This window comes from Bison bison, unplaced genomic scaffold, assembly GCF_000754665.1.
Source record: "Bison bison bison isolate TAMUID 2011002044 unplaced genomic scaffold, Bison_UMD1.0 scf7180017864141, whole genome shotgun sequence".
Taxonomy (NCBI): Eukaryota; Metazoa; Chordata; class Mammalia; order Artiodactyla; family Bovidae; genus Bison; species Bison bison.
This window is the reverse complement of record NW_011494713.1, coordinates 5378702-5389187: the sequence shown is the minus strand read 5'-3', so window position 1 is coordinate 5389187 and position 10486 is coordinate 5378702. Positions and strand designations below refer to the sequence as shown.

General features: G+C 49.9%; 1 protein-coding gene across 3 annotated transcripts in view; it reads right to left on the bottom strand.

Moving 5' to 3' along the window:
- Nucleotides 1-1385: 1385 nt before the first annotated feature.
- STMN4 (stathmin-like 4) overlaps nt 1386-10486 on the bottom strand; it is a 24057-nt gene continuing 14956 nt past the window's right edge. Inside the window, exons 1-6 of one of the 3 annotated variants that reach the window (XM_010840147.1) lie at nt 9592-9604; nt 8146-8241; nt 7384-7464; nt 6670-6878; nt 5561-5752; nt 1918-1977 (exon numbers count right to left, since the gene is read on the bottom strand). In XM_010840147.1, coding sequence (XP_010838449.1) covers nt 1918-1977; nt 5561-5752; nt 6670-6878; nt 7384-7464; nt 8146-8241; nt 9592-9604 — 651 coding nt within the window. Of the gene's footprint in view, nt 1978-5560; nt 5753-6669; nt 6879-7383; nt 7465-8145; nt 8242-9591; nt 9671-10486 lie in introns of those variants that run through there. The other 2 variants (XM_010840148.1, XM_010840149.1) reach the window with 2 other exon arrangements.

Below are 10486 nucleotides of genomic sequence, written 5' to 3'. Positions count from 1 at the left end.
TGTAGATTTTTACTAGATACCAGATATTTTTAATTTTACATTGTTGGGCTCAGTTTGGACTTTGTTCTGGCATGCCAATAATTTGCTTGAAAGCAGTGTAATTTTTTTCAAAGATTGCTTTTAGGTTTTGTCAGAGTGGATTCAAGTTAACCTCTTGTCTGTGAGAAGGTGCTGAGCAGGAGAAAAGAATTAAGTCCAAGGACAGGTAAATGGAGAAGAATAGGACTCAAGAGCCAAGGAGAGAGCACAGAGGAATGAGATAGATCAATGGCTAAAGACCTAAGACCAGCACAGCAGAGGGACTGCATTCCTGCAAAAGCCACCACGGTGGGGGGGAGGGAGTTTGTGCTTATATGTAAAACTGAGTTCTGGGCTTAGATAACCATAAGCAGGTTTGTCACTTACACTCAGAAGGTGAGTGTGGTGTGGACATACTCTTGGTGTATATCTATCATCCTTGTCTCCACCCGCTCAAAGGAAGAGTTGTGTCCACTCCATGTACTAATCAAAATTCCTGCCACACAATTAAAAAATGACATCTCTGATCCCTCCTGTTATCCTACTCTAAATGAATCTAAATTGCAGTGCCACTAGTGGGAAGAAAAAAAATTTTATTTACAGAGTTGTATAAGACAGTGGGAAGGACAAGGTGGCAAGGTGCCCTGGGACCCTGTTCACATACAGGCTGTCCCCACCCCCTCTGTTTGCAGGGAGAGAAGTAGGGAGGCTCCTTTCCCAGCTGTGGTTCCATGTTCTGGATCATGAAATGATCCTCTCTGCTTTCCACTAACAAACTTTATTTCCTCAGTTACTCACTATCTGTGACCACCTAGCATCTCATATCCTTCACGTGAGGCAGACTTCCTCCTTCCTTCTTTCACTCAGTCGTGTCCAACCCTTGCGATCCCATGCACTGTAGCCCACCAGACTCCTCTGTCTGTGGAATTCTCCAGGCAAGAATACTGAAGTGGGTAGCCATTCCCTTCTCCAGGGGATCTTCCCGATCCAGGGATCGAACCCGGGTCTCCTGCATTGCAGGAGGATTCTTTATCATTTGAGCCACCAGGGGAGCCCTCTTTCTTCTTGGAGACCACATTAGAATGTCAATTCACTCAAAGGAATATTAATTTTATCAATTCAGTGCACTCAATACAACATGGGACAGCCCAGAAAAGGCGAGGGGAGTGGCGGGTAAAAATGAAGAAGAAAAATCAAACAATGCCAAAGAATGGCATGTCTCAACTATCCTCACCCAGCACCTCAGATGCCCTGATGGTCAAAATAACAAATAAGGGGGCATCTGGCCCCTGATGGGGGGAAACCAAATTCAAGAACATTCTATAAATTATACAAAGGACAAATTCAGGAAATAAAGAACTGGAGACTTGGAGGAAATGTTTCATTGTTGGTCATGATGATCAAAAGATAATGGTTAACACACGCACACACATTCACACCTCATCCCCCCGTCACAGGGCCCCCCACTCGCTGCTGGCGTTTCCGGCCACGCCCTGCAGCCCTCCTTCCACCCAGGACTCTGCCCTTTGCTGGAAATTCTACCGCCTGTTGTTAACTTCCTTCAAGGCGGTGCCCGGATGCTCACTGTGAAGAAAAGCCTAGAATTTGACCTGGGCTGGATTACAATGTCCACGAGTCCTTCTCCATCTCTCTTTCCCCACCTCTCTCCTTCACTCCCCTCTCCCACCCCATCATTGTTCCCCTGAAACAAATAGGATGGCTTCACTGGTCAATTCTTTACATGTACAAACACCAAAAGCAGAGGAAACGCCCCTGGCCACCCCCCTCCCCCCAAACCCCAGTGCTGGGAGAGCAGCCAGCGATGGGCCAGGCTGCCTCCGGAACTGCGGAGCTGCTGGAGCTGTCTGGCCGTTCTGGAAACTTCTTTGCCTCTGGGCTTTACCTCGAGGCCTCTTCCTTCAGCTCCTTGTTTTTCCGCACCTCCTCCGCGTGCTTGTCCTGGGAGGGAAGGGAGAGAAAAGATCGGGTCACACCGACTACCCCGGGATAAAGGGAGACCAAGGGGCTGGAGGGCCGAAGCAAACAGTGTGGTCACCACTGGCCACCACAGGAAGAGACTCGCAGGGTCTGCAAAGGCATCTTGAGAAGGGACCAGAGGAGGCAGGTGAGCCTGGCAGGAGACAGGTAAGGGAGCTTGCTGGTGCCTCTGGCCCCAGGATGCTTGTTACCTGGGAACAACTTCCGTGGGGGACCCACCTGGCAGGGACCATCAGCCTCTGCCACCCTCACCTGGCCATCTTGGGGCTGATTACACTGCTTGACCTGATGCCAGGAGTAGCTCAGGGGAACTCACCGCAGGTGGCCCCTACACACAGGCAACTGGACTGCCCTTGTGTTTCTGGTCCACCTCTTTAGTGAAGGTTGTTTTAAGCCCCTGGATGAAAGACAAGGGCTTGTAAAGCATAAATCAAATAAAGGATTTTGGAAAATGTCCAGTTCCACAAAGTGTGATAGAGAATCTTCTTTTGTTTCTTGAAAGTGACTGTTGGTCACTCAGTGGTGTCCAACTCTTTGTTTCCCTGCCAGGCTCCTCTGTCCATGAATTCTGAGGCAGGAATACTGGAGTAGGTTGCCATTCTCTTCTCCAGGGGACCTTCCCAACCCAGGGACTGAACCCTGGTCTCCTGCATTGCAGGCAGATTCTTTACTGTCTGAACCACCAGGGAAGCTCCCTTTGTTTCTGAGCATCATCAAACCAAACAATGGGCTCTGACTTCAAATGCCCATCAGCTGTGTGACCTTGACCAACTCACTTCACTGATCAGGCTCAGGGAGGGCCACAGACATCACTGTGGCTCAGTGGTAAAGAATCCACCTGCAATACAGGAGACCTGGTTTCAATCCCTGGGTTGGGAAGATCCCCTGGAGGAAGAAATGGCTACCAGTATTCTTGCCTGGAAAATTCTACGGACAGAGGAGCCTGGCAGGCTACTGTCTGTGGGGTCACAAAGAATCAGATGTGACTTAGCCACTAAACAACAAATGGAAAGGAGGCTCTTTTACCTCTAGAATTCTGTAATTTTGGGGTTCACCTCTAGGGCTTTTCATGGTCTACTTTCCATCCCTGATCATGATGAAGACATCTGGGTCCTCCTTGTGGGCAGGGAGCATGCCTTTTCCTCTTTGTATTAGTATCTCCAGTTCCTCATCTAGCACCATGCACATAATAGATGCTCAGTAAAGTGGGTCTCTGCCAGAGCCTTCTATCCATTCACATCCAGGTATAATCAGCCTGGGGAAGACCCACTGAGGCAGCCCAAGGTCCCAGGAGGTACCTTAGACTACAGATCTGTCCCTGGAGAGACCCTAAAACTTTCCATGGCCCTGAAGAAAGCATGGGGAATGGTACATCTAGGGCAGTGGTTCTCAACCTTGCCACATGTCAGCATGATCTTAGAAGCTTATTAAACTGAGGCCCTACATGGACACAGGGGAGAGTGGAGTGGAGGGCGGGATGAACTGGGAGAGTAGCACTGACATATGTGCACCACCATGTGTAAAATAGCTAGTGAGAAGCTGCTGTATGACACAGGGAGCTCAGCTCAGTGCCCTGTGATGACCCAGAGGAGTGAGATGGGGGGGCGGTGGGAGGAAGACTCAAGAGGGACAGGTTGTATGTGTTCGTATAGCTGACTCATTTTGCTATACAGCAGAAATTAATACAACATTGTAAAGCAATTATACTCTAATAAAAAAAATTTAATATGAAAAAAAATCACTGAGGTCCTCAGGCACCATCCCTAGAGAGCCAGGATTGGTGGGTCTGGGGTTAGGGTCCAAGTACCTATAGTTTTCAACTTTACACCAGGTAAGTCTGGTGCTGACGCTTGGTGACTCACGCAAGTACTGATGCAGAGGCATTGTTATAGGTGCCTAGCAGAGCAGACACCACACACCTATCTCATCCTACCTCCTGTCTTCATCGAGGGGCAAAGGTGAAGAGGGGTCAGGAACCCAGAGGAGTGAGGCCCACCCACACGTCTGCTCTAACATCGTGCTCATTTGAGGCTTATCTCACCCCCATAGCTCTTCCTCCAGACCTTGGACTTTCCCAGCCTCTCTAGCTCAGAACCTCTCTCTATTCCCTGTATCTGCTTACTGGATGGATCCCTAGTTTCTGGACTCCCTTTCCTTGGCCTCCAAGTGGCTCCCTGTCTGACAAAAAGCTGGCAGGATGCTTGTGGTCTGGTCTTCCTGAAACAAGCATAGAAAGAGCCACCTAGACTCATAGTCAAAGAACTCAGTTCTGTTCCCAGCTCCATTGCTTAGTGGCTGTGTGACGCTGGGCAAGTCACTGGACCTTCCTCTGACATGGATTCTTACTGGTAAAATAAGGATAATGCCCGTCCTGCTCATCGCATTGTGAGGATAGGGGTATGATGAAATAAAAGTGTTTTGCAGTCTTTCAAATCTCATATCATGGCTTTATCCTCAGTATTTGTCTCAGGTTTAGCCTGAGTGCCCAGGCCACATCCTGTCCCAGTCTCTGATTTCTTTTTCCTGCAAGAGTTTGTTCCTACCCATCTCTCAATAACTGAGGAAGCCTGAAATCAGACCCAGAACACTTCCCTCCCATCTGATACTTATGGAGGGCTCGTTGCCCCCCGAAGGATGGAGAAAGAGAGTGGATGGGGGTTGCCACATGCTGGCCAGCTGCAGGGCCTACACAACATCCAGATCCCCTGTGAAGAAACCAGATCTTTCTAGTAGTTGTGCCAAGGGCCTGAGAGTCTAGGTGGATGGGCAGGAAGGAGCGGAGACCACGCTGCTCACCATGGGATGAGGCCACCGATCGGGTCCCGGGAGTCACCGCGCGGCAGGCGGCGCCTGGAAATAAAACACAGAGCTGGAGCTCTCCCAGGAGCCGCAGGAGAAACTGGGGCAGCCTTGGGACTCAGGAAACGAGGCCAGCGTGTTCTCAGCAGAATGGCCTGTGCTTCTGCTGACACGCGGGACCAACCCCAGTCTCTCACGTTTCTCATATTCGGGTGACATCGTTAGGTTTATTGACAAAAGGCAGAATATTGGAGACACCGGTGACCCACTCAGCCCACATCAAGAGGTTTGGAGAGGATCATGTTTCCTGCTCAGTGGGCAGCTCAGCTGGTCATGCCCTTGGCCTCAAGCCAAGAGCTCAAGTCAGCATCTTTCATTGAATCAAATCAGGGCATTTAAGGATGAAGCCAGGAATGTACAAAAGCATTCAGCAGGCTTCTCTGGAAGATAAGCGGTCTAATCTCCCTCAGACAATGAGAAATTTCAATTGTGTAGCTGGGCAATTCATCCCCCCAAGGAGTTCATGGTTTTTGGTTCATTGGTTCATGGTTCTTGGCTCAGTTTATAGTTCTTGCCTGCCACCTCCCAAGTAATCCCTTGGAACTCTCTAAGGATCTAACCTAAGAGAAATGTGGCCACTCCTGCCTTGCTACTTGCTCCCTGAAATGATAGGCATGTCCATCGTACTTGCCGTGGAAGGAAGAGCAAGTCCTAGGAGTCTCCTCTCCAATCCGAGACCCCTTACCTTCTCTTGCAGCCGTTCCAACATGGCAGCAAGGTGGGCCTCCCGGTTCTCCTTATTGGACTCCATCTTCTGGGCCAGTTTTTCCTTTGCCATCTTGATGAAGTTGTTGTTTTCCTCAATGGCTTTTTGGATCACCTCCCGCTCGTGTTCTCGCTTCTCTGCCAGGTGCTTCAGGAGCTCTGCTTCCTGGTACTATGGGAGCATGAAGTGAAAAGGAGGCCCTTGCAGGTGAGCAAGCCAGGGTGTGATTTTACCATCATAACTTAAGAGCTGCACACCCAGAGCGCACACCTCCCTGAGCCTGGGCCCCTGGCCTGTTGGCAGGAAGCAAGGATGCTTCTTGGGTTCTCCCACTGGGCTCTCAGTCCTCTTTTTCTCATTGCCATCATTCATCCATCTATCCATCCATTTGTTCATTCACAAAAAAGTGATCAGATACAGTGTAGCAGACACTATTCTAGCAGCTTGGGAAAGAAAAAAAAAAGTCTAGTAGAGACAAATCATATATAAATAACTCTAACCCAGGCTAGCATGTGACGTATGCCTTGAGAGGCAGAAATGAAGTGCTATAGGAATTCAAGGGTGATCATCATTTTCAGCTTCAAAGATGAAGGAAAGCTTACACAGAAACAGCATCGGAGTTGAACCATAAGAATCCATAGAAAGTAAGGAAGGCACACCAAGGGGTGAAAGTATCAGGTTGGCCAAAAAATTCTTTTGGGCTTGTCGTAAGCACTAACCAAAAACCCAAACAAGCTTTTTGACCAACCCAATATACCATGCCATGGCCTTCTTCCCCCTCTCCCAGTTAAGGACCCCTTTCCTTAATTGTCCAGCCTTTCCTTAAATCCTTAGTGTTGGCCCAGGTCACTATAAGGTCACCCCTTGGAGGCATGTAATATAGCATCTTCTTCCCCTAAGCAAGCTCCTAAACACCTGGGGTTTTTATATCTTTGTTTCTCTCCATAGTGTCTCATTCCCTTCCTGGTATCTGGAGGTGCTGCCTTCATATCTACAGGTTGGTGGTGACCCGACTTCAGCTCAGAACCTGTCTTCTTCAACTTCCTCCCCATCACGCCCTACCGGGGAAGAAAAGGAGAGCCACTTACCTTCCTCCGCTCCTCAGCTGCTTCCAGTTTCTTCTGGATTTCTTCCAGTGATGGGTCTCGCCGTCTGGGGAGGGAGGCATTGAACTCAGGCACCCCATCAAAGGAGGGTGGCTTCAGGATGACTTCAAAGGACTGACCAGAAGTGCATTTATTCAGCTCAATGACTTCCATGTCGGAAATGACACACCAGTTCAGGTCCACTGTGTCTGCTGCAGAGAACAGAAAAGGGGCTGCTCACCCCTCCTTGAAGACCATACGGGCCCCCCTATAGCATGCACACATATGAGGGAGGGCCAGGGTCCCCAAGGCTGACCAAAGGCCAGGGTTCTGGGTCTGTCCTGAACATAGCACCCAAGCTTGCTGGGTTCTGATGCAGCTGGAGTGGGCAGCCACTGGAGAGTCTCTGGCTCTAAGAGCAGGAGCCCCAGGACAGGGGATTTCTAATCATGGCTGTAGCAACTGCCTTTGTTTTGCTTCTGCCACAAGGGTCCCCCTTTAGCTGGGCTCTTGCTCAAACTGGCTTGCCTGGGAAATTCCGTGGACAGAAGAGCCTGATGGACTACAGCTGTGGGGTCTCAAAGAGTTGAACACAACTAACACTTTCACTTTCAAATTGGTACACACGGAGACATCACCACCCACCGCCCGTCCACTCCTCACTCCACTACAGATCTGACGCTCGGCCTGCAGACCTCTCCCCCCGCCCCCTCCTACCCTGCTCTCTTCTTTCTCTCCAGTCAGCACTGTCTCTCCGCTGGCTCTCATCTTTTCTCCTACACTGTCTCCCACACCAGCCTAAACAGAAAAAACAATCTCAGGTGACCCGAGCATTCCCATCTCTCATTTCCAGACCAAACCCATACCGTCCTTTTAAGCCCCAGGAAATTAAGAGGTGACCTGGCTTCCCCAGCCACCAACCCCCCTCAATCAGGACATGGCCAATCAATGTTCCTTGTCTGTATCCTGGGACCTGTCACAGGGCTCGGGCAACACGGCCATCCCAGAAACTCCTTTGGTGGCCAAAGCACAGAAGTCCCTTCCCACCTCTGGACTCGCTCAGAGCATTCTTGACCCTTCACTAAAGAGACAATGGGCCAGGGTGTCTGGTGATTGACACATGACTGTCCCTCTTCTAGGCTAGGTGTCCCTGAGGGCAGACTCTCTGTCTACTTGGCCTCTGCATCTTCCACCACATTTTTTTGTCACACAAGTGAACAAAAGCCGAGATCAAGGGCACTCTGAGAGGGTCTGACTCAGACCCTCAGCTGGTGTCTGGTCCCCTGGGTTGCAGCCCCACTCCCACCATCGTGTTGCATGTAGACCCCCCAGAATCAGCTGCAGTGACTTTACTGGCTCTGTGAAATAAAATGTGACGTAGGGCAGAATCTCGGGAAACAAGGGTGGGTATACTGGGCTCCTGGAGACAAGCTACAGGAAGCCTCGGTCCTTAGTCCCCCAGCGGTGGCCCTCATGTACCTTCATATTTATAGGATGACTTATTCAGGGGGTCGGCCAGGAAGCAGGAGCAGAACAAGGACACCAGCGGGAGCTCCTTCATCTTCTCCTTGTAGGCTGTGGAAACACGGACAGGTGAAGAGGGCGACCCCCTTCCTAGACTCAGAAACCAGACCCCGGGGGTCACCAGGCTCCACAGAGGCACCCAAACCACCCAGACCCTTGCACGGTGACACAGCCCTTTCTGCCCTGAGCAGCTCTCTTTAGAGCCCCTATGTATGATTTGGACCCACTTCTGCCCACCTATGAGAACCTGAGCCTGCCAGAGCTCCCAGAGGACCCTATCCTCTCTCCAGTGCATCATCTCCCTTTGTGATACTGAATGCAAAAAATGCCCTCAGGTATGGACCCCAATGGCTTCCCAGGTCTCAGTGATAAAGAATGCAGGAGACTTGCAGGAGATGCAGGTTTGACCCCTGGGTCAGGGAAAATCCCCTGGAGAAGAAAATGGCAACCTGCTTCAGTATTCTTGCCTGGGAAATCCCACGGACAGAGGAGCCTGGTGGGCTACAGTCCCTGGGGGTCGTAAAGAGTCAGACACGACTGAGCGACTAAACAGCAACAACATGGACCCCAAGCACCAGTGCCCTCACCCCAGCATGCACCCTGGACCTCTCTCTATTTCCCCCCACGTGCCCAGGATATTCCATTCCTTTCACTCTAGGATAGAGGCAACACACACTCCATTCTCAAGGTACTTGGCAGTACTTCTGTGAGGGCAAAGAAGGCCGCCACCATTCCTGTGATCGTGTCCTTCCCTGGGTGACAAGGTTAGGCTGTGAGCCTTCCCTGTCATCCCAATGCAGTGGTCAAAGCCAAAAGGGCTGGTGTCCCTCCGTGAAGGCTGGACACATACCCCCACCCCTATCTGGTCACTCTGTGTCTGGAGAGGGTTTGGAAACCAGGATGTCACGTTTAGAGCTGATTTTTTTTTTCCCCACACCACTCGGCTTAGAGGATCTTAGTTCCCCAACAAGGGCTCAAACCCGGGCCCTCAGAAGTGGAAGCATGGAGTCCTAACCACTGGACCACCAGGGAAGTCCATGGAGCTGATATGTTGAGTCCAGTCCAACGCAACTCCTCCAGGCCCTGGTGTGTGCTCCTGTCAGTCCCTTCCCCACCCCCACTGCTGCAACTCACCCCTCATTTCCTTTTACAAATTGAAAGCAGGATTAATTGCAAAAATATTACATAGCCATTGTAGAAAACAAAAAACACACTCAGATGAGTACAAGGAAGAAAAGCTCAGCTATGATCCCACCTCCCACCTAGAGATAATCTCTTTAACCCTTAGGTGCATTTCCTGTCAACCTTTTATCTTCTCTGTGCACATGCAAGTACAAACACATGTGTACAGAAATACCCTGTGTTGTGGCGCCCATAACATAAATGGGTTTTTGTACTTACCAGCAAGGGTCATGTTTTCTGGAATATGAGAGCTGAGTCCTAGTGAAAGTCAAGGTAAGTCTGATGTCAGCTCAGGACACTGTCACAAATCCAAAAATTAAGAGCATTTTAGTTGACAGGTTATTCGCATGAGGAAGGTCTTTATACAACCAGGGAGGAAATTTCAGGATCATCTGTCCCCCACCTCCAGGCTGAATTTCCCTTCCCCAAACACCAAGCCACCTCTTCCACATCACCCAAGTCAAGTTCAGTTTCCAAGCACAATAAGAGTTTCATCATTGACTTCCCAATCTCAAGACCCCTCAAGCCTCAAACACGGGTTTCCCCAAACTGAATGTATCAGTAGATGTTCATCTGTTTCCTTGTGCGGCTCAGTCACCTGGTCCAAGGCAAAGGTTGAGGTGAGAGACCAACCCTAAGTCAGAATCACCTGGGACATATTCACAAAATAACTCTGTGAAGGTCCACTCACCCTGGACCTTCCTGTCCAGACCATATGACAGTGGACAGAGGATGTCAAATACCTCTTCAGTGTGGTACGTGTGTACAATGGAATATCAACTGTAAAAAGGAATGAAACTGGGTCATTTGTAAAGACACTGATGGGCCTAGAGCTGGTCATACAGAGTGAAGTAAGTCAGAAAGATTCATCTGGTACAGATGAATCTAATGAAGGGCAGAAATAGAGATGCAGATGGAGGGAATGGACATGTATGTAGGGAATGGACATTTGGACACAGGTGGGGAGAGGTAGGGTGGGATGAGCTGGGAGATTAGAATTGACATATATACACTAACCACGTGTAAAACAGATAGATAGTGGGAACCTACTGTATAATGCAGGGAGCTCAGCCTGGTGCTCTGTGATGACTTAGAGGGGTGGGATGGGGGTGGG